This window comes from Pan troglodytes, chromosome 3, assembly GCF_028858775.2.
Source record: "Pan troglodytes isolate AG18354 chromosome 3, NHGRI_mPanTro3-v2.0_pri, whole genome shotgun sequence".
Classification (NCBI taxonomy): domain Eukaryota; kingdom Metazoa; phylum Chordata; class Mammalia; order Primates; family Hominidae; genus Pan; species Pan troglodytes.
Genome location: NC_072401.2, coordinates 185,754,792 through 185,779,260, shown reverse-complemented (window position 1 = coordinate 185,779,260; position 24,469 = coordinate 185,754,792). Strand labels below are relative to the sequence as shown.

At 43.8% G+C, this 24,469-nt stretch overlaps 1 protein-coding gene across 5 annotated transcripts in view; it reads left to right on the top strand.

The window, feature by feature from the left end:
* The window catches only part of ENPP6 (ectonucleotide pyrophosphatase/phosphodiesterase 6), a 181,614-nt gene that overhangs the window by 137,666 nt on the left and 19,479 nt on the right, over positions 1-24,469 (top strand). For all 5 annotated transcript variants that reach the window (XM_063810023.1, XM_063810024.1, XM_063810022.1 and 2 more), the window contains 4 exons: positions 8,329-8,440; positions 14,685-14,826; positions 15,548-15,727; positions 19,847-19,984. In XM_063810023.1, the coding sequence (XP_063666093.1) occupies positions 8,329-8,440; positions 14,685-14,826; positions 15,548-15,727; positions 19,847-19,984 (572 nt within the window). The remainder of the gene's footprint in view (positions 1-8,328; positions 8,441-14,684; positions 14,827-15,547; positions 15,728-19,846; positions 19,985-24,469) is intronic.

Here is a 24,469-nt window from a genome sequence, read left to right as displayed (position 1 = left end):
GAAAGAAAACATAGGTGAATATCTTCATGACTTTAGATAAGAAGAATATTTCTTAAGCAGGAAAAGATAGCACTAACAGTGTAGAAAAATGACTGATGAAGTCATTAAAATTAGAAGCTTCTCTTTATGAAAAGACATTACTAGAAAGGACAAAAATAATTACAAAGTATGAGGAAATAAAACAACAAGTTGATATCTGGAACATATGCACAATTCCTATAAATAAAAAGGAAAAAGTCAACTCAATAGAAAAATATGAGCTAACACTTTACATAATTGGGTATCCCAATGGTCAATAAACATATGTAAAGACATTCAGCCTTGTTAGCAAAAAAAAAAGCAAAATAAAACTACAATGTGAGAACTCATCATACCCACTGTGATGGTTATTTTTATGTGTCAACTTGACAGGTAGAGGGGTCCCCAGATTAAATATTATTTCTGTGTGTTTCTGTTGGGGGTTTCCAGTTGAGATTGACGTTTGAATCAGTGGACTCAGTAATGTATTTTTCCCTCCCCAATGTGGGTGGCCATCATCCAATCCCTTGAGGGCCTGAATAGAACAAAAGGCTTAGGAGGGAAGGAGTCACTCCTTCCTACCTAATCGCTTCAGCTGGGACATCCATCTTCTGCTCTCAGTGCTCCTGGTTCTCAGGCCTTCAGACTGAATTAGGACTGAATTAGGACTGAATTAGGACTGAATTAGGACTGAATTAGGACTGAATTACAACCACCAGGTTTCCTAGATCTCCAGCTTGTGGATGGCGGATGGTGGGACTTCTCAGCCTCCATAATTGTGGAAGCCAATTCCTCATAATATACCTCTTTATATATGTGTGTGTGTGTGTGTGTGTGTGTGTGTGTGTTCTATTGGTCCTTGTTTCTCTACAGACTCTTGATAGTCACAGACACTGAAATGGAAAATGGGTAATTTTGAAAACCACCAAATCCAAGTGTTGATGAGGATGGAGCAACTGAGTCTTAGAAAGTGCTGGTAGAGGCCGGGGCATGGTGGCTCACACCTGTGATCCCAGCACTTTGGGACGCCAAGGCAGGTGGATCACCTGAGGTCAAGAGTTCAAGACCAGCCTGGCCAACATGGTGAAATCTCATCTCTACTAAAAATACAAAAAAAAAAAAAAATTAGCTGGGCATGGTGACAGGTGCCTGTAGTCCCAGCTACTCAGGGAGGCTAAGGCAGAAGAATCGCTTGAACCCAGGAGCAGAGATTGCAGTGAGCTAAGATCACTCCACTGCACTCCAGCCTGGGCGACAGAGGGAGACTCCATCTCAAAACAAAAAAGAAAGAAGAAAGAAAAGAAAGAAAGAAAGAAGAAAGAGAGAGAGAGGAGAGAGAAAGGAAGAAAGAAAGAAAGGAAGAAAGAAAGAAAGAAAGAAAGAAGGAAGGAAGGAAAGAAAGAAAAAGAAGGAAAGGAAAGAAAGAAAGAAAGAGTGAGTGCTGGTGGAAGCAAGTTGAAACAACAGATTTACAAAACTCTTTGACATTATCTTATAAAGTTGACTGTATACGTTCCCCAAATCGAGCTCTTCTCTTCATGCGTGTATCCTAACAGAAATGCATACCTATGAGCACCAAAGAAAGTGTACAGAAATGTTTCTGTCGGCATTATCTACTATATTTGAACACTGGCAATGACCCAAATGTTCAACAACTTTAGGATAGATAAATAGTGATACAGTCACATAACGGAACTTCTGTGTCCTAATTGGCATATTACAAGGCAGTTGGAAGTTAACACTACAAAATAAGTTTTAGTTCCTTATGACAAAAGCAACATTTATTTTAGAAAAGTTAGTTCCATTCAGATAAGTAATAATAAGAATAGAAAGTCACCACTATCTCTCTCTGTCAGTTAGGACTTGTCTGCTGCAGATGATATAGAATGTAGATTAGACTGGATAAACACAAAGGAATTAATTTGTATCATAGAACAAGGAGTGCTTTATGTGGTTCAGACACTGACCAACGTCATTTTTAAAACCCAAGCTCTTTTTTTTTTTTTTTTTTTTTGAGATGGAGTCTCTCTCTGTCACCCAGGCTGGAGTGCAGTGGGGTGATCTCAGCTCACTGCAAGCTCCGCCTCCCGGGTTCACGCCATTCTCCTGCCTCAGCCTCCCGAGTAGCTGGGACTACAGGCGCCCGCCACCACGCCTGGCTATTTTTTGTGTTTTCAGTAGAGACGGGGTTTCACCGCGTTAGCCAGGATTGTCTTGATCTCCTGACCTCGTGATCCACCCGCCTCGGCCTCCCAAAGTGCTGGGATTACAGGCGTGAGCCACCGCGCCCGGCCAAAGCCCAGGCTCTTTATGTCCCTTGCCCATTTCAGCACATCAGCTTATCCTCATGCTTGTTGCCCTATAGTTTCAAGGCAGCTGCTGCAGACCCAGGGATCCTGCCCTCACAACCGCATTCCAAACTGGAGAAGAGAGTAGCTTGGCCAGCAGCACACCTTGTCTTTCATGAGGAAGCAAAGCTTCCCACCCTAAGCTCCGCACCCAATCTCAATGCCACTTCTAAGTCAAATGACAATTCCTACCCACAAGGGGACCTGAGGAAGTGAGGAAGTTTTCCTCTTTATATTCGACAAAACAGAAACAGAGAAGGGAGTTTGGAATCACTTCAATCAACCAAAAAAAGTCTGCCAAACCAGTCATTGAAATTGTGTCCTTTCTTCTATTTTGTTGTATTTACTTCTACTCTTTTTTGGACATAAACCTGCTTTAAATACTTCCAAAAAGGAGATCATCCGTTATATACTATATATATATTTTGTAGCTTTTTTCTTTCAAAATATTATGCCACTAAATAAAATGGCATAATTATTTTAATGCCTGCATATTACTTCATTATGTGGATATGCTATAATTTAACCAGACCTCTATTATCAAATCTTTAAATTGCTTCTCAGTTTTATAAATAATATTGTAATAAAGATGCTTGTATATACAACTTTATTTTTTAGAGTATGTTTCTAGCAGTGGTTTGCTGGGCAAAGCATGTAGACCATAGAAGTTGTCTGAGTTTCATAACAACCTTAGTCTCAATGGATAACAGTGACCCTGAAATCCATGTCTAGGTGTATTTTTCAAACACAGGTCTTGATGCGTAGTGGATGGGAGTTCACTTGATCCATAAGTTGAAACGTACTTATGGAATGCTAATAAGCATTTTTTAAAAAACACAGAACAGAATAGAAGAAGAAAGTATTCGTGTACATTGCCTATAATTTGGTGAAATTTTGTTTCTGGTGTGTGTGTGTGTGTGTGTGTGTGTGTGTGTGTATGTTGGGGGGGGTGTTTGTGTACTACGTCAGTGCATTTTTCCACAGATTACAGACAAAAAGTTTTCAAAACTTTCCAATAGAGGAACGCTTACATGCCTCCTGATTTCCAGCATTCATTTCTCATTTCTTTTTCCTGTTTGAGAAGTTCTATAACAGTAATAATAATAAATTACCATGGTGATGATAGCATTCCTGATTTGCTTCTCACCTAAATGAAAATGCATCCCTTGAAGTTTTGAAAAATGTAGAGTTTTCACTGTTGTTAATAACTAGCCTGTCGGTGAAGTTTTCATTTCCTCTTTACATCAAGTTACATAAAGGTTTCTTTTTAATTTATAGGCAGTTAGATTTATTGGTGGTTAATTATCATGACTAATTCCTAATTTTATTACCCATGATCAGATAGTATGCAATTGTGGCCTACAAAAATTCTGCTTTTTGGAAGTTACTGAGATTTTCTTTTTGACCAGAATATGATCAGTTTTTTCAACAGTTATATTTGAAAATAATGCACATTCTATGCTAATAAGATAAACTTTTCAATATCTATTGAATCCAGCCTATTGATACTAACATTCAAATCCTCTAGATTTGTATTTATTCTTTATGTCTTGAACTGTCATGAAAGTTTTCCACCAAGTTGCAATTTTGCACGTTATATTTCCAAGATTTCTTTGTGTGTGTAGGTTTTTTTTTTGCCCATTCTTTTATGTCTATTCTTCTGTGTCATTTTATTTCAAATGTGCATTTTGTAAATAAAGTTGGATTTTATTTCTTACATCATCTTGACATTCTTTAAAAATAGGCTAACTGCCCAGGCATGGTGGCTCATGCCTGTAATTCCAGCACTTTGAGAGGCTGAGGCAGGCAGATCACTTGAGATCAGGAGTTTGAGACCAGCCTGGCCATCATGGTGAAACCTCGTGTCTACTAAAAATACAAAAATTAGCCAGGCATGATGGCATATGCCTGTAATCCCAACTACTCAGGAAGCTGAGGTGGGAGAATTGCTTGAACCCGGGAGGTGGAAGTTGCAGTGACCCGAGATCGTGCCACTGCACTCCAGCCTGGGTGACAGAGTGAGACTCTGCCTCAAAAAAAAGTAGAATTTAATCTATTCACAATAATTTTGAAGTTAATAAATTTGGTTTTCTCCTTTTTTATTCATTCAGTATTAATGCTTCCTGGTTGCTTCCTTTTATTCACTTATATGTACTTTGATATTTGATCAATTTTTTTTTGTTTTTTTCCTTGATGACTCAAAACCTATGCTGTTCTGTATTTTCAAATCTTTTAAATCAATATCTAGAATGAAACATTATATATTGACTATCCCTTCCCTTCATCAACAATGAAAATGCTTTCTCTTCCTTCCCTGGCACTCTCTCCCAATTTCTGTTGACATAATTTGGAAATTTAGACCCAGATTATTACTTTAAAAATGTTAAGTATACACCTTATTCTTCCATAAAATATTTTCACATAACTACCTTAATAGCTATCACTTAGGCTTAACAATTTTTTAAAAATTATTTTGATATGGAGTTTCGCTCTTGTTGCCCAGGCTGGAGTGCAATGGCTCAATCTCAGCTCACTGCAACCTCCACCACCCAGGTTCAAGGGATTCTCCTGCCTCAGCCTCCCAAGTAGCTGGGAATACAGGCACACAGCACTACGCCTGGCTAATTTTATATTTTTAGTAGAGGCAGGGTTTCACCTTGTTGGCCAGGCCAGTCTCAAGCTCCTGACCTCAGGTCTTGCTTTTTTATTCAGTCTGACCCACCTCTGCCTTTTAAATAACATATTTAGTCCATTTATTTTTGATGTAATTATTGATGTTTTGGAGTTTAAAACTCTCATCTTCATACTGTTTTTTTACTTGTCTTAACTGTTTTTGTTCCTCTGTTTCTCCTTTCCTATCTTTTTTCCACTAATTGAGTACTTTTAGAATTCTACCATATCTTCTTTATTAATCTTAGATTTTATTGTTTTTTTCCTAATGGTTATTCTAGACATTTCAACACACATCTATAACTTATTTACATCTACTTTAAAATAATATTCACAAATGACATGAGTTTCAAAATTTTATTATATAATGCCATTTGTCCACATATGCACTTTTTATATTCTTATTGTCATATGTTTTACTTTTACATATGTTGTAAAGTCCATAATATATTGTTATCAATTTTGATTTAGTCAATAATCTTTTTTAAAAATGTATTTTATGTTTAACCTTTCTCACTGACAATTGTGCCATCTATGGATCTGATTCTGTTGATTATTTTTTCTCTTAATTATGGGGCACGTTTTACTGTTTTTAGCATGTTTCATGATTTTTTATTGTATGTTGGACATTGTGTGAGAAAGAACAATAGAGATAATATGGTAAATAATATTTTCCCCAGAAAGGCCATATTTCTTCCTATTTCATTCCTCTAGGGTGGCATCCAAATCAATCTAATCTGTAGCTGAGCTGGGTCTGGGCTTTCTTGAAGATTTAGTTAGATTCATTTTTCCACTAGTGTCACAGGTGAGAAATGATAAGGACGATCACTTTAGCAAGTCTTGCGATTTGTCCAGTGCTTTACATAGAGAATTCATGCTGCCAACTTCTTGGGTCACTGAGGAATTCTTTTTCTCTCCAGCATTGTCTACAGCTTTCTGCAAGTTGGAAGATCCCTTTCCACTCTGATGTATGTCTTTAGTCTTTGATAAAACTGTTGCTTTGCACTCAGTGAAGAGTTTGTGTACTTTGGGGGAATTTCTCTTGATTCTCCTATCCTACCTTTAGCCTAGGTAGCCACGGTAGGCTGCTGCCATGATGTTTGTTTAAATTAAAATTAATTATAGTTTTCAAAAATAAAGAAGTCCATAGCACCATAACAACAGCTCCACTTTGACACATACTGCCTCTACCTGTACTATAGAATTTTACATGTAATTAATCAATAAAAAAAAGTTTGTTTTCTACTTTAACCTGAGGCAAGGGCAAATTTCTCAGGTGAACTGTATTACTATGCCAGTGTTAAGTCCAGATTCATTTTATTTAAGTAAAGGTATTAAGAGAACATCTGTTTGATAACATTAACAAACATATTTATTGTTGCTCGCACCAAAAACATTTATAGTTTTATATTATGTGCAAACACCAAAAAGGATGTGTTTCTCTTATCTGCAAAAACCATGGTCATACTGCATTACTTACAATTTACATACAGATGTGTCAGAGATGCTAGAAGCAGACACCTGGTCACACTGTACATGACTGTTTAACTTTTAAAGGGTGGGTGATATCTTATTTGCTTTGGGGTTTCTGGCACTGAGCACAAGGTGGATACAGAAAAAATAGCTTTGAGAGAGCAATAACAATTCACAAATCACCTTCAACAGATAAAACACTGGTATCTAAAGTGATATAGTCATTCAAGATTCCACTGACATTTCTTACTCTAATGAATATTTTCCTGGAAGTCATGAGCAGTATTTATTTCTGGGTCACCTAGCCTATTTTTCCCTCTCAAAAAACATGTTTCGGAAAAGGAAACTTCCTGCTTTTCTAGTTCTGTCGCAGTTATTGTAGGGGCCCTTGCTCTCCCTGAACCCAACGTATCAAGCAGAAAGCAGTAGGGTCTCTCATGACACACCCAGGTCTTGCTATAGTATGCCAGATGAAGGGATGCTTTCTGGAGGCTGCCCTATCATCTTTGAAATCAGCTGTAACCAGCTGGCAGATGTACCCAGGGGTGGGGTTGATGTGCTTCCTGACAGGGACTCCTTCCTCCTTTCCTCCTGCGCTCCCTCTGTCCCACTTTTACTTACCTCACCTTGGAAATCATTTTCCCTGGGCTATAAGAAAGAGCAGCATCTGGTCTCCTGGCACCATTGTCTGGCATTTTATGGTACTTACAGTTCTCTACACATACAGTATTGCTCAGAAATTCTCTGAACCCTTGGTCAAGCTGCTGTCTTTGCCTGGGACTTCCTCCCAGCCCACCTGCATCCCATTGCCCTGGCTAAATCTACAAAACTGAGCCCAACATCGGGACCTGAGGAAGGCTTTCAGGAGGAAGTGATGCCTGAAGTCAGTGCCCTTCATCTGATTCCCACAACACCCAGGACGCATGCACCTCCCTTTAGACTTCACATACCACATGCTTTCCTGTGTCCCCTCCCACTAGACTAAACTCTGGGATGCTCCCGGAAGGAGACCCTACCAGATCCATTCCTGTTTCCAGTACATCTGAACATAGTGACTAGGTCATAGTAAATGCCCAATAAATATTTACTCAACTAGCAGAAACCGAGGTGGGCACATCCCTCTTCTGTTCTACGTTCCCTAATATGGATGGGTGTCTCCTCGGCAGAGCAACTACTTCTACTTGTCCAGGAGTCTGGGGCAGAAAAGCTGAGTCTGTTCACATCGGAATGAGTTTGATTCTTTCACTCTGTTTTGGGCCAGGCAAGGATACGGCTCAGACCCCATTGCTTGAACTCACTGATTTTTAGCTTGCCAATTTGGCAGAGTACCTCTAAGTCCAGTTAGCTTTTGTATAATGCCACAGGATAGTAAAATATTTATTTTATAATCCTCTGACTAATCAGATGCTACCTAATACTTGATTCTAGAAGAGGCAAAAGTACACTAGAAGACTTTGTTTTCATGAAAGACTTAGATTCATGAAAAATCTATTGAAGAAATTTTCAGTTGAGGTATTTGTATATATTGATTAATTGTGTTTTGTTTCAAATTGGGAAAGACAGTTGTGGTCTAATTTTTGCCAGTCTCTGATGTGGGACACCAGTGTTGCATAGGAATAACATTTGAGAACCTCTGCTCCGGTTATGCAAAATTGCAGTTAAATACACCACTTATTAGCAATAAGTTATTTTAGTTCATAAAAATACGCAACATTTTTATTTTTGATTTTGACTAATGGTGTTTGCTTCCTGAAATAGGCTCATAACTCGACGTTGCTTATTGAAGAGAGTAACTATTTGCCATCTTTTTCCTTCTTAGGCTGTGAGGTTGAGATTCTGGGTGTCAGACCCACCTACTGCCTAGAATATAAAAATGTCCCAACGGATATCAATTTTGCCAATGCAGTCAGCGATGCTCTTGACTCCTTCAAGTAAGTGTCCCAAACTCTAGCCACACCATTTTCTTCTTTGTTTCCAGGACTGATCATGGAGCCTAAAGTGAATTAAGAGGGCTTGGTGGAGATGAAATAATGTCAGAGAGTTGGTGAGCGTCTTGCATGGTGATTGTTAACTGCTAGTAGGGAGTAATTGTGAGCAAGTGATTTCAGGCAGGGGCAATCTCTGGAAATGTTGAATTGAGAGCAGGAAAATCCCTAAGGGTTTGAATCTCCTTTTTTATGTTGTTAAACAACGGAAAAACAATATAAATGTCATCATTTCCCTAAGCATTAGTCAGTGAACAATTGTGTCTCTGAAGGTACTAATCAGTATTTGGCAAAAAGGAAGGATATGTGGTCAAATAAGTTTGGGAAAATTGCCTACCCTACCCCCTTCTTGTACCCATGTACAAAATGCATGGGTATATTAGAACACAAAATCTGTTTTTTCCCTCCCACATGGAACCATGACACACAATTTGAAAAATGTAGGAATTAGTAATGCTCTCTTGTATAGCACACAAGAGTCTGTCAAGGACACTGATCAAGACAGTTCAGGACAAAGCCTCAAGTCAGTCTCAGAAATCTCTGGAAGTGGAAGTCAAGATGGGAGCCCAAGTGGGAGTTTGCATTAAGTAGAGATCAGCAACCGAGAGGTTACAGATGCTGGGAGCTTTTGAGTTTCCAGGAGTGGACTTGAGGTCACTGTGGACACTGAATGGGTTTCCCGTGTGCGTCAGGCAGAAGACCCACCATAATCAGAGCAAAGAGACTGGGGACAGGACCTTCATCTCCCCAAGAAAAGGAGCCTGGTTTCAAGCTGGGCATATCCGAGAACCAACATACCCAGGCACAGTGTACAGAGCACTAGCACGAGCCACATGAAAGGGCCTGTCGCTAAGACTGCCTCAGATACAGAGCTGACCAATCATAGATTTTCTTCTTGCCACGCCCCTCCGACGCCATGGTGAGCAGCAGCCACCCCCACAGAGCTGCGAAAGCAGAAAACAGCACCCTGCCTTCACTGCTTCTTAGAATGATTCCACTTCCACGAAACCTATCAAGAGGGTCCAGGGAGGTGGGGGCACATAAAGGTTCATGCTCTCATTGACAGGTCGGAGAGAAAACAGGTTTAAAACACATAGAAATGGAGAAATAATTGCCCGTGAGTGCTGGAGAACCACACAAGGATGAGCCGGGATATTGTGCTGCAGTCTAGTTTTGTGTGAGTGAAGCAGAATAGCACAGCACGTGTAGCAGATGAGTGGGGCTGGCACTTGGACATTGCTCCATGTCTAACCAATGCTGTTTCCAACATATCCAGAATGCCAGCCATCCCCACAGGCCATGGCTGTGCCAAATATGAAATTTCGGGTTAGAGTTGTCATACAGATACCTCCAAATAACCCAACAGTCTGTTTGGCAATGTCATCCTTTTTGCATTCATCTTATCTTAACAGCTGATGGATTGTCACTCTGTACCGCCCGGTGATTCACAGGTGGGTGAGCACAGAGCGCACAGCCATGAGAATCCCAGGTTGGCACTGGCCTACTAGCTGGCCAGTCTAAGCAGACTTCCCTGTCCTGAGAGACACCAGCATGCAGCAGGGAATAAGTGCTGGGCTCTGTTTCCTCTAGAGAAGCTATGGAAATGCATCTTTACCTTGGAGAATATTTAGGAATGGGGAAGGTTCTGGTGGTGGTGGTGGTGGTGGTAGTGATGGTGGGCTATGAGTGTGTGTCTACCATAGGTATTGGGTTCCACCAGGAAGAAAGGGCTACAAAGAACCGGAAGCCCAGGAAAGGGTCCCCAGCTAGGCCGCCACCTAATGTGCCCTGGCATTACCATACTGCCCAGCTCCACATATTTATATTGTGGTCTATGTAGATGGCCTTGAGCTCCATGGGTTGGCATTCACATGGTCTGCAATAAGAATGATGCCCTGGAAGCAGTGAAGGCCTGGGTCGGATGGAAACCAGGTCAGTGTAATTGTCTCATGGGGTCTTCATATTGCCAAAATTAACAGGGCCACCAGAAACAGCCCCTTTGGGTAGTAGGTGGAAAGATGGAGACCCACTACCTCTAAAGCTAGGAAGCTCTTGACATGTGAGAAAGAAAAGAATAATAACAGGCTGGATGACACTGCCCGTGGAAGACAGTGAGATGACTTGGGCCTCCCCTGAAGACACAGGAAGCCCCTCCTTCAGCCAACCTGTGTGTTATTATTAGAACATGTCTCATCACCTTCTTACAAAGAATAATAAAGGCCTGAAAGTTGTGGGTCAACATTTTTCTTTGAAAGAAATCTAACCTTTGTCCCCTTCAGGAATGAGGTGAGTGAAGAAGATGTCCAGTCTAGAACAGTCTAGACCAGTCAAGAGCACTTTGCCCGTAGTAGCTTGTCCATGCAATCATGTGGCTCAAAGGAATCATTAAGTCTCTTGGTATGTGTGTCTAGCAAAGATGTAGGATTATTGGTCTGTCCATCAGAGACCCCTAAAAGAGGAGCATGTCTAGAATGCCACAGCTCACCTCTTGACATCTGTTCAGCTCTACTGCAAATTCCTAACTATAATTTGAGGACCACTTGGAGTTTTCATACGTGAGTGTCCAAACATGCACACACATTTCTCCAAGTCACTACAAGACTCACAGAGTGTGTTTTTTAATCCACTTTGCTATTAACTTGAGAGGCAGAGAGAATGGAACCCAGGATAGATGGGCTTTGACAGAAAGCAGGAGAGGCTGCTAAGATCTTGAACATAGAGGTCTGCTCAGGGACATTTCAGCAGAGGATCTATGTCAGCCTGTGGTAGGAAAGATAATCCCTCGCCCAAGTTTGATCCAGGCATTGCCTTCCGGTGCTCATAATGCATTACTGACCCCAGACATATCCTTGTGAAATGCTACCTTTGAATTTGGACAACTTCTAATAGGGAAAAGGAGGAGGGAAGGGAATTAGTGTTTTAACAGCCATTGGCTAGTATTGTGTCAATGGGCTTGATTTCCAGTAACCCACTTGGTTCTCATGTCCATGGTATTGTGTAGGCATTGCTCTCCCCACCTTACAAAAGAGGCCACTGGCTCTCTGAAGGTTAAATACTTCTCCTTGGACCTCACAAGCCAGCCAGTGGTGGAGCAAGAACCCAGCTCTTTCCACAGCGGCTTAGGGCCCAGTCTCTGGAGGCCTCCTGCCTTGGGGACACGGTGCCTGAGAACCACTCCAGGGTCAACTCCTCAGTCCTCTACCCTGGTCTCTGCCAGCTCACACCTCTAAGACACCCTGAAATTGAGACAGCGACAGGGAGTCCAGACGCGCCTCTTTGCAAGTATTCTCTTTGGGGCCATCCTAAGGCCTGGGGTTCTGCAGCCTGCTCAGGTGTCGTGTGTCTGCAGCCTGCAGCCCAGGCACTGGAGCCATGTGCCTCCCACCACACATGGGCAGTCTGCAGGCAGCGCCCCCCACACACGGCCCTTTATCCTGGCCGAAAAGGAAGCAGGGTTTGTGATCTGCACCACTTATTCCCATCCCCCCAGAAGTCCTATTTGCAGGATATTCGTGGTTCAGTGGGCGGGAAAAGGTGCGTGGTGCTAAAGCTGAAATAAGCCTTGAATGGCTCATGGGGTGGGTGGAGGAGAGCAGGGGGTCACAGTGGGCCGGACAACTGCTTCCAGGCTTGTAGAGCAGACTCACTGTGCAGCCTCACAAAAGTGTCCGTCAGGAAACAACTTGGCCGCCGGAACAGTGGGCACAGCCATAGGCTGTGTATAGATATGGTCCTCTGTCAAGCTCCAGGCTACTGAAGACAGCTCTAAAGGACTGCCTTCAGGATCCCAGAGCCTCAGTGGTGCCTGGACTAATGAAGGAATAGATGACACAACTCTTTCCACAGGCCACCAGGAAGCCAGCTCCCCTGTCCTGGCCTGGTCCCTCCTCCCTGTAGAGTACAGGGAAAAAGGAGCAGGAACCAGGCTGGGGCTAGGAGACTGGCTCCTCATGCCTGCTCAGCCACATACTCAGGAAAAGCGATCTAGGGCCACCTGGAAGGAAGAGAGAAATGGGAGGCATTTCTTCCCCTCCCCTCCCTTTTACTATGTGTCAAGTGCTTTATACACATCAGCTTGTTTAATACACCATGTTACCCTTTGAGTAGTGTATCAGTTCGTTCTCTTGCTGCTAATAAAGACATACCTAAGACTGGGTAATTTGTAAAGGGAAGAGATTTAATTGACTCGCAGTTCTACGGGGCTGGGGAGGCCTCAGGAAACTTACAATCATGGCAGAAGGGAAAGCAGACATGTCCTTCTTCACACGGCAGCAACAAGGAGAAGTGCCAAGCAAAAGGGGGGAAAGCCTTTTATAAAACCATCATATCTCATGGGAACTCACTCACGATCATGAGAATAGCAATATCATGAGAATAGCCCCCATGCTCCAATCACCTCCCACTGGATCCCTCCCACAACACATGGGGACTATGGGAGCTACAATTCAAGATGAGATTTGGGTGGGGACACAGCCAAACCATATCAAGTAGGTTTTTCAGATGGGAAAATGGAGGCTTGGAGATAATCTTGCCATTCATCTGAGGCCTCGAGGTTAGTTAGAAGAGAAGCCAGAGTTTGATCCCGAATTTGTCTAGTTGCAATGGCCCTGTCAAAAGAGAATTTTCAAAATTAAGACTTGTCATATGCTCAGCACATCTGGGTATGAGGAATATGCCAAGGTTCAACGTAGTTTCTTGCTGAGGGGAACCAGGAGCATGACAAAGTTGCTTATAAGGAGAAAATGAGACACACACACACACACACACACACACACACCAAGAAACAGAAGGATGGAGAATGATGAGTGATAATTATTGTTTGATGCAGATATGCTTAATAATATAGAGGATAATCAAACCATAATGTTAGAGCTGCTTTCTCCATCAGACAAAAATAATTTTCATCTTATCAGTTTCCTACAAGTTAACAGCTATGTTTCCGGAGTCTGAACTCCAATCAGTAGTTCAGTCTGGTGACTCAAGCAAGCTTATTAGACAGTGCTCACCATGGCACTGAGAAGACAGGCAATCATACTGTAGGCTTTATTTCTAAGTTTTGGATCATTTTTCTTAACAGTCACCCACTTTAGTAAGAAAAATGGAAAGAACATTAAGAACTTTTTACATGGCAAAGAAATCAGGACAGAATCATAAGGTGATGGGAGACTCAGGTGTCCCTGAAACCCCAGGGCTAGGAACCCCTTGCAGCTCTCAGGTAACTGTGCTGGGGGCCACATGTCCTTCTGCCATGGTTCCTGGACCTTAGAGCTGTCAATGGCCAGTAGTAGGTGGGCAGGCATGACTACTCGTCACTCCTCACCCAAACAATTCATTGCAAATGAGCTGACCTGGGATGGAAACCAGATCCCTGTGGAAAACAGCTGGCAAGCAAGCATGTGTCAGCTAAACTCCAGACAGGCAAGAGGTCTCAGCCCTTGAAGACATAGGGTCCTAGTGAGTCAATGAAATGTCAACGTATCATCCTTTCACAAAAGACACGTGTATAATCCCTGAATCACAGGCATCACAAATCCAGGATTCCCAGCATCTGGGGTTGACAGCTTCCTGACCAAAAGCCACCAGGTAAATTGTCATACATAATGGCTGATGTGGAGGTTTGTGAATAGAGTAATAGCCTTAAGGAAACCAGGACAGTGAGTGCTGCACTAAGGAGAGGTATCTAACATGAAGAGACCTAGAATTAGTTCATTCATTAAACTTTAATGCAATGGTAAACTTTATTCATGAAAACTCCTCACTATAGTAAGACACCACTGAGTTTAATCGGATTTTTCCCTACATGTAAGCCCACTCTGGAAGTGTGGACACCTAAACAGATGCCATACTGTGTGAACAGGCACATCTGAAATGCTAAATGTGCACGTACCTAAAGCAATGAAATGCTGAGGCTTATCCAAAGGACAGATTTTATGGAAGCTTCACTATGTTCAAAGACTGCGAATTCTATGTTCAAAGATTGCCAAGAATTGCTCAGGACCAGCAATTCTTGGTTCAGTGTGTGCTTCTCCCTTGGAGATCTGACCTCATTTATTTTAGGGTATTGGCTTTGTCTGGCCCAGGGACAAGGTTTCGGGGGGTGTGAACACCTTCAGAGAGTGCTATGGGGGTGATAAGGGAGCAAGCTGGCGGGGGCCTCCCACATCTACGCCTCTCTCCTCTGTCCCTCCAGGAGTGGCCGGGCCGACCTGGCAGCCATATACCATGAGCGCATTGACGTGGAAGGCCACCACTACGGGCCTGCATCCCCGCAGAGGAAAGATGCCCTTAAGGCTGTAGACACTGTCCTGAAGTACATGACCAAGTGGATCCAGGTGACCTGAAGCAAAGACACGTGGCCTGGCCTTCTCTCTGTCACCCTCTGTTTGTCTCCTCCACAGTCACTCCTGTCAACATCTTCCCTCTTACTGCTAAAGGCCGATCGGGCCAGCACAGGCTTTGACGAGTCCCTTGGCTTCACACAATGCCTCCTGCGATACCAAGTGATCCTTTGTTCCACAGCCAGGCCAGTGAGAGAGACTGACCTAGGTGTGCCTTCTCGCCTGGCTCAGCTGGAGAGACACCCAGCTCTGTGGACTCCTAATAAGTTTGGTAGCAGCTTGACGTGTAGACAGGTTCCAGTCCTGATTCTACCTTACGCTTTTGCTGAATGACTACAAGTGTTCAGTTTTGTTTTTACCTTTGCTTTCCCTTCCTGTGCTTTATCCTGTACATCTGTAACATGGGCACGTGATAGTTCTCAAACCAGCACACAAGTTTGTTGAAAGAGCCAAAGAAGATGCAGAGGGTCAACCTTAAAAAGCTGAAAGTGCTGTGTAAGGTGTCAGCACGAATTGAGTGGGACTGAGCCTCACAGTCCCCTCCGCAAAGGGTTTCTGTTGTGGTTTTGAACTGGCTCTCACCAGGGCAAAATAGTAGATGATTAAACACAGAACTGAGGAGATAGCCTTTCTCCCATCATTTGTAGTTGACAAGGTTTTCTGAGTGCCCGAGCCTCTCTGTTGGTGCAGTAATGACTGTCTTCCCACCCCACAGGAGCGGGGCCTGCAGGACCGCCTGAACGTCATTATTTTCTCGGATCACGGAATGACCGACATTTTCTGGATGGACAAAGTGATTGAGCTGAATAAGTACATCAGCCTGAATGACCTGCAGCAAGTGAAGGACCGCGGGCCTGTTGTGAGCCTTTGGCCAGCCCCTGGGAAACACTCTGAGGCAAGACAGCCCCATGGGGGGCGGAGGAGGTCCATGTGGGCCCTCGTGTGTTGCCATTTGCACTGTCTTTTCCTTGTAGTTTTTTTGTTTTGTTTTGTTTTGTTTTGTGTGTGTGTGTTTGCTTCTTTTTTTGAGGCAGAGTTTCACTTTTATTGCCCAGGCTGGAGTGCAATGGCGCGATCTCGGCTCACTGCAACCTCTGCCTCCCAGGTTCAAGTGATTCTCCTGCCTCAGCCTCCTGAGCAGCTGGGACTATAGGCATGCGCCACCATGCCCGGCTAATTTTGTATTTTCAATAGAGACAGGGTTTCTCCATGTTGGTCAGGCTGGTCTCCAACTCCTGACCTCAGGTGATCCACCCACCTCGGCCTCCCAAAGTGCTGGGATTATAGGTGTGAGCCACCACGCCCGGCCTTTCCTTGTAGTTTTAATACTGACATACAGAGCAGTGTCAGGAGCTCGGATGCTGGAGACAGATGACCTAGTTTACCTCTCACTCCCTGAGTGACCTCTATCAAGTCTCTGTTTTTTCTTCTCTGAAATGGGCATGATGATACCTACTCCATTGAATGTCATGAGAATTAAATGAGATCAAGGAAGCATCATACAGGCCCTCACCAGGGCTGTTTGTTTGTTTGTTTGTTTTTGAGACGGAGTCTCGCTCTGTTGCCCAGGCTGGAGTGCAGTGGCACTATCTCGGCTCACTGCAAGCTTTGCCTCCCGGGTTCATGCCATTCTCCTGTCTCAGCCTCCTGGGTAGTTGGGTCTACAGGTGCCCGCCACCATGCCCAGCTAATTTTTTTGTATTTTTTTTTTTTTTTTAGTAGAGACGGGGTTTCACCATGTTAGCCAGGATGGTCTCAATCTCCTGACCTCGTGATACACCTGCCTCGGCCTCCCAAGGTGCTGGGATTACAGGCATGAACCACCGCGCCCGGCCTAGGGCTGTTTTATTATTGGCCCAAATGCAGCACTTCTCAGGCACATCTGGGGAGCATCAGCAGCATCCCTAGGCTGCCCTTTCTCAGGAAAGAGGCTGCTGCCAGGCTGATCTGTTTCTGTTGGGGAACAAGACGGTAAAGAATGAAGGGAGCTGAGGCTGTATGCAGTGCCCAGCTCCTTATGTCAGAAGCCACCATTCCCAGCTCTGTGTTCAGTTGGAAGCCAGAAAAGCTCCCCACCCTGGCCTCTCTGCCTCCCTGTACGTGAGCATGGTGGTGTTGTCATAGCTGCCTCCTGGCTGCTGTGAGGGATATGGAAGCTCGCTGAGCCCACTGCAAGGACAGTGTATGTGTCGGTGACCACGATGATCCCCACCAGAGGGTGTGGTTGAGTTCCCACAGTGCCAAGATGGGGGACAAAGCTCTGCTCCCCACAGTCACTGCCCTGCACCAGGGATGACTAGACCTCTGCTTACCCTGCTCTCAAAACAAATATTCTGCCTGGCAGTAGCTGGTGACCTACCCTGAGAAAGGAGGAGGAGCAAGTGGCACCTTCTGCTGGCTGCTTGTCCCCCGAGTTCCTAGTCACTTCCCAATATGGGCTTTGTGGCTCGTCCCACTCCCAGATGAAACTGATCTGGGCAGGAAGCAACTGTCTTCCTGGGGGCAGGCGACCTGCTGCCCCTGGAGGTTGCCAACCACAGGGTGCCAGTAGTAGGTCCTGGCCAGCCTGCTTTCTCTCTCCATCCTCACTGCAGCCATGAGTTGGCTCTGGACAGTCATTAGTAAGGATGAAGCACTGGTGGAGGCCAGGGTCTCACCTCCTTAGCCCAGTCCTTCTGCAAATGCATCCTCCTTTCCTTAAGAACTCCGGATTTCCTTAAGTAGAAAATCATAACTCACGGAGCCTACTGCCCTATAAGATCTGTCTGTTTGGGGTTGAGGAACACAGATGCCCAGAATGCCACTGCTCCCAGCCTTGCTCCATCCCCAGGGGATGTTCTCAGGCTCCATGGTCAGGGACTGCAGGTGCAGGCTATGTTTATGCAGTGTTCCCATGAGCTCCCAAAATATGAAATCAGAAACAATATTTTACACATTGGCAGGTTCTTGAAAATACATTCTGGGTTTTTTCTTTTTTTCTTTTTTTTTTGGCAAGAAAGATCATCCTTGTGTCCAATTTGGCACTTAGGAACGTGCTGTCTCCAGAACTTGGGCATCAACAGCTTTTGAGCTAGGGAGAGCGCCTTCCAAGGTACTGTTCAAGTCAGGCATTGCAGGCAGCCAAAGCAGTTGGTAGAGTATTCAAAAGCGGGGGCCATGTTTGGGCGACAGTTTGTCATGTGACGGACACAACAGTTTGTGAGACCTGCTGTGTGTCACTAGATTTTTCACTTATACAAAATCCTTCTGCAAATGCATCCTCCTTTCCTTAGGAACTCCGGATTTCCTTAAGTAGAAAATCATAACTCAGGAGCCGTCAGAAACCATCCACTACATTATTTTACAGAGTTGAGTTGATAAACTCAATCTCATATTCAGTGATGCCCAGAAATATATGCCTGATTTGGCTAAAGGCCAAGTCAATATCAGTCAGTCGATTTTAATTTTAGCTATAGATATTTAAGTGGCTGCTACTATTAGAAATATGTACAGGGCCAGGCACGACGGCTGACGCCTGTAATCCCAGCAATTTATGAGGCTAAGGTGGGTGGATCACCTGAAGTCAGGGGTTCAAGATCAGCCTGGCCAACATGGTGAAAACCCGTCTTTACTAAAAATACAAAAATTAGCTGGGTGTAGCAGTGAGTGCCTGTAGTTCCAGCTACTTGGGAGGCTGAGGCAGGAGAATTGCTTGAACCCAGGAGTCGGAGGTTGCAGTGAGCCAAGATCTTGCCATTGCACTCCAGCCTGGGTGACAAGAGCAAAACTCCATCAAAAAGAAAGAAAGAAAGAAAGAGAGAGAGAGAGAGAGAAAGAAAGAGAGAGAGAGAAAGAAAAAGAAAGAAAGAAAGAAAGAAAAAGAAAGAAAGAAAGAGAAAGAAAGAAAAGAAAGAAAAGAAAGAAAGGAAGGAAAAAGAAAGAGAAAGAGAGAGAGATAAAAAGAAATACGTACAGGGTCACACTCGGTGGCTGAAGCCTATATTCCTAGCAGTTTGGGAGGCTGAGGCAGGCAGATGTACAAAGTATGTACAAAGTTTGCATCTTCATCATGAAATTGTACAAAGTTTGCATCTTCATTATGAAATTACCAATGTAGTTAATGGCAAACAAGTACTAGTGCTTTAAAGATTCACGTGCAGGCAGGATAGGCTCTAGGTCAAGTTGAAGAACAAATCCTCTTTTTTGATCTTTGCAATATTTAACATCAGGTAGACCAATTTCTTACTTTCCCTTTAATATCAGCATGGGAGTTTTGACATAATATTAGAGCATGGGCGTTTTGACATTATTAGAAAATGAATAAGGTGTGAAGGGTAATGTTACAGCAGACCCTTTATACTCAGAACACCTGAGAAATAGGACATTACCGTTACCTGGGACAGCTGTATGTCCTTCTCAGACCCAATCCCCCTTTTTGCCCCCTCAGAGGAAACCACTGTCTTAAATTATTAAAACTTCTGTTTACAGTTTTACCATATATGCTGTTTAGTTTTGTAGTTGCTCAAACTATAATAAGAAATATAGAATTGGAATAATTTTGCCTGTATTCTTCAGCAACTTGCTTTCCCCCCGCTAAAGCTGAGATCCCTGAGAGTCTTCCAGGAGTGTTTGTAGCTATAATTCATTCATCTTCAGTGCTGTAGAGTATTCCATTGCAGAACCACACCATGAATTCTTTCTCTCCCCCACTATTGCTGGGCATTTGGGCTGTTCCAGTCTGCAGGGTTCATTCCTCCACATGGCTACAGGTGCACAGGCTTGAGGGATTTCACTCTATTCCTCAGAGTCAACTTCTTAGGTGAGAGAGTGTGAGGATCTTCAGCCTTCCTGGATAAAGCCACCTTGCTTTTTGAGACAGACAAAAGTTTTTTGTTTTTACATATTCAAATCTATCAAGTATTTGGCAATTTCTTTCTTTGGTCTTATACGTAAGTTCTCCTCTCCCTTAGCTCCAGTAAATATTCACACATATTTAAGAGAGTGTCAGACTGATCACTCTTGATTTTCTTTGCAGATATATAACAAACTGAGCACAGTGGAACATATGACTGTCTACGAGAAAGAAGCCATCCCAAGCAGGTTCTATTATAAGAAAGGGAAGTTTGTCTCTCCTTTGACTTTAGTGGCTGATGAAGGCTGGTTCATAACTGAGGTAATTATGAAATATGTGCCAATTTATTCTCTATGCAAATTCTATAAAACAGTCCAAAGTTAAATAATAGTTACTCAAGTTTTTATACATAAAAGATTTTTTCACGTAGGCATCGTTTGTTGCGTTATGTCTTTCTTTAGAGAATCAAAAGTCTTGATCAGGTAACTTTGTAGACACAACTGTAGACGCAAACCCAGAGTCGTGGTTTAGACTTCGTGGCTCCAGACTCGCTGTGTTTTAACAAACGGGCATTAACTCGATTACCCGGCTTACAATGTAACCTGTTCGCTTGAAAGTGGAACAATTACTGTGAACCAAAGCAATTGCTCAAGGGCAGTCAAAAGCAGGGAGAGGCTCAGCTTAACTTTCACCTTCAAGAGAAATGTTTGGCAAATGAGACTGTGAGTCCCCAGTTTGCCAATTTGATCTTTCAGAGGAGAATATCATGCATTTTTTGTCCAAACCTTAATTGCCTCATGCCTGAATGACCTCCACAGCCTCCTCCTGGTTGGCCTGGACTCTAAGCTCATCCAGCTCTGGCATCAGCTTGTGATATCAGGCCACGGTGGGGAGGCCCTGCCCTTTAGGGGAGTCTGCAGTCGTGTCATGTTTACAGTTCATTCCTGAAGACAGCATGGGTTATTTTCGGAATTTGAAGGTGGATTGCAATTATTAGCTTGGTTCAAAAGTAATTGCGGTATGACAAAAATCACAATTACTTTTGCACCAACCTAATAGAACAGACCCCAGGGTACATGAGAATAGCTGGTTGAGGCCAACCAAGTGTAAGACCTAAGACTGTCAGTAGTCACCCTGGGGCATGAGGACAGGTGATGATCAGCAGGAAGGCTGACTGGGCAAGTGAGTGGGAGTCCGGGACATGGGCATGGGAAAATGGGGGTTGTGTGACATGAACATCAGTTATGCAGGAAGACTGCGTGGCTTCTGGGTGCTCTCAGACAGAGAGAAGCACCTGGCACCAAGGAACTGAGAAGAGAGCAGATTCGGTTAGGGGTGTGAGTTGCGCAGAGCAGAGACCAGCGAGGTCCTTCTCAGGCAGCTATGGCTTCTCTGCCACGTGGTTTACAAGGTGAGGGTCCTTCTGTTCCCTAATGCCCTCTCCTCTACAATCCAAAATGCTTCTCATCACTTCATCACAGCGTGTGAGGTCACCTGGAGTGAGGTTAGGTTGGGATCACCAAATCATCACTTAGAGTGGTTTGCTCAGGACCTCACACAGAGCACATATGTGGTCAAGCAAGTCACCTGTCTCACTGTATTCCACAACGCCAGCCTTCCAGATCACACCAAAGGGCTTACTGTTTGAACTTTTTTCAGTTTATAAAATTCTGGCAGAATTGCTTGGAATTTTTAAAAGCAAATATGCCCTGAAGGTTAATCCACAGCCATCAGTAATTTCTTAGCTGGCTATTTGCATCCGTCATTACTCTGTCGTCTTTAGCTGAAGTCACCCGTGCTGAGAGGCTGGGTGGTAGGGAGGGAGAGTATAAGAGCGCAGAAGTGATCGGGCATCTTGGTGGAAAACAGGCTTAGGTAGGGGAGTGCAGGGCCAGAGGTCACTATGGAGATGCTGGGTGACTAATGAGGTGCCATCTCAATTCCAGCGAGAAAGGTCTTGGTCCCCTGCAGTAGGGTGTGACAGGTGCTGGGGAAGCAGCTTCAGCCCTGAGTCCTCTCAGTGAAAGTAAACATGGTATCTCAGCAGCCACACGTCCGGCATAAAGATGCAGGGCCTTCCAGTGAGTGATGAAACGCAGTGCTGGGAGACCTCAAGGCATCCATTAAGACGCTCTTGGTCATAAATCACAGCCCATTTGATAAATGTGGCTTAAACAAAAAGGATTTACTATCCCACATAACTAGAAGTCTGGAGGCAGGCAATTCCAGGATTGCTGAATCCAGCAACTCAATTATATCATGCCCCAAGCAAGCTCTTCTGCAATGCTCTTGGCTTTCTTCAACGTCACAAGGTGGCTGCTGCAGCTCCATGCATCACATCATATCCCGTCAGGACATTCCAAAGCAGGAAAGAAAGGGCATGGGTTCTGTTTGTATGTCTCCTACTTTTATCAGGGAGAAAAATATACATACCAGAGCCAGGGCCAGACTCAGGTTTTGTAGGACTCTGAAGATTATGCTAAATGGGATCTCTCTTTAAGAAGAAAACATACACAGTTATGAATACAAAATTAGGTACAGGGATTTGGAAGAAGTTCACACACATGAGGAGCCTTGGTGCATAAGCTGTAAATCTGCTTCTGCCCAGAACCCACTAGCGGCTTCCCCTCAGTCTCATCAATCAGCTGACTAGTGGGGCTAGAAAATTCCTGCCTTGGGTCAGCTTTGGTTCTGAGATCTGAAGTTGTGCTGAAGTGCAGACCAGGGGGTCCCAATCACAGGACAAAAGTGAAACAGAGGCCAGGAGTCAGGTAGACTGGGGCCCCGAAACAAAGAACAGAAAGAAGGGGTGAGGGGAGAGCAAGGACAAACGGCAGCCTCTGCACCATTCTGACTGGTGCTGGCCCACTCAGGATGCCCAGTGACACGTCTGAGGACACGTCCTCCTTCCCCTGGCTCTGCTTCCATCTCCCCCTAATCCTTCCGTCCCGTACTCTGCTGTGGGTCCAAGTACCTTCTCCCATCTCCCCCGCATCCTCCCGCCCCACACTCTGCTGTGGATCCAAGTACCTGCTCCCCTGTAGGACACCGACAAATTAGCGTTGACCATGTTATGTTCTATTATATATTACTTTTGTATGCATTGACAAATACACACACACACACGTTTGTCTGAATAAATCAGAAGTGAGACCATCAGTTAGCAAGGGCTAACCAGTACTGTATTGTATGTCTTAGGGAGAAGCCACAGAACAGAAAGGAAGAATGCTTAGCTATTGACAATTATTAGAGCAGCATTTTAACATATACAATCACTTCCAAAGGAAGATTTGAGGTAATTTCAAAGATAAGTGAAGTAGAAACTTTAAAAAGAAACAAAAGAACATCAGAAATCAGATAAATAGGGTGTGAAAAAATAAGATTAGCTCTGAAAGATGAGGGTTGCTCACTAATAGATTATCCATGGTGGCTCACACACCTTTAATTACTAATGATAAGGGCTGCGAAATTCATCTTCATGTATCACGCCCGGATCCGTAGCAGCTCTAGAATGACCCCTCCCCCAAAGCTTCAATGACATGCATAGAAAGTTATTTTACACCTTGCAGATAATAAATACATCAAGAAAAATGTCTGTTTAAATTTTAGTCAGTGACAACAACTACTGCATAATAATAGCTCTCTTGAATTAAGTGCATCCCAGTTCCTGTTTCTAATTCTCCTGATGACTCTGCATCATGGATATTGTTAGTTCTTTTTGTTTGTTTTGTTTTTTTGTTGTTTTGTTTTTGAGATGGAGTCTCCCTCTGTCACCCAGGCTGGAGTGCGGTGGTGCGATCTCAGCTCACTGCAACCTCTGCCTTCCAGGTTCAAGAGATCCTCCTGCCTCAGCCTCCCAAGTAGCTGAGATTACAGGTGCCCACCACCCTGCCCAGCTAATTTTTGTATTTTTAGTGGAGATGGGGTTTCACCATGTTGGCCAGGATGGTCTTGAACTCCTGACCTCAAGTGATCTGCCCGCCTTGGCCTCCCAAAGTGCTGGGATGACAGGCGTGAGCCACTGCGTCCCGCTGCTATTGTTAGTTCTGAAAATAACATACAGCCAAACAAAATGGAACACACATGTGGTTCTGAGCTTCCAAGAAGCCAATTCAAAGAGAACAATCAGTTCCATTAACATAACTTACAGCACTTATGTCCATGAACACAAATGTCTCTCTGGAAACTCATAATCGTCCCTAAGTCCTGAGAGACACTGAGATATCTTTTAATGACTCTGCAGTTTCCTAGACTAAAGATCTTAATCATTTTACTTCTATCCTGGAATTTACAAATTTTTATTATCAAGACACCATATGTAAAAGCTATAATTTCTGATTCTACTTTAATATAACATTGGGGCTTTATTTATTTGTTTTCTGAGAAATCCCCAAAACAAGTGCCCATTCTTTCTTTATTGGCTTAAACTTCTTCCTTTGACATCGTTCGATTGTTTGTTATCCTTTCTTGACAGCAGAGAATTAAAAACCCCATTCTATATCCTCGTTTCTGCGTTGTGCCAAGGCTATTAATCTCTCACTTTCCTATTCGCTAAACTTCTCCCCAAATGGTAAAAGAATGTTAAGTTTTGCCCTGAAACCTATACACCCATCCACAGTGCATGCGATGACGTTTCAGGGCTGGCTTAGACTTCACATCTGTGGCATGGCAAGACTCTCGGCCCGAAAGCAGCCTCTCTGGGTCTGAGTTCGGCTGGCAGATGAGACTGGTTTCTGGTTTAGCCATGATTAGGAAAACAGCTGAGTCAGGACATGGTGATGCTGGGTGACAGCCACCAGAGTCCTG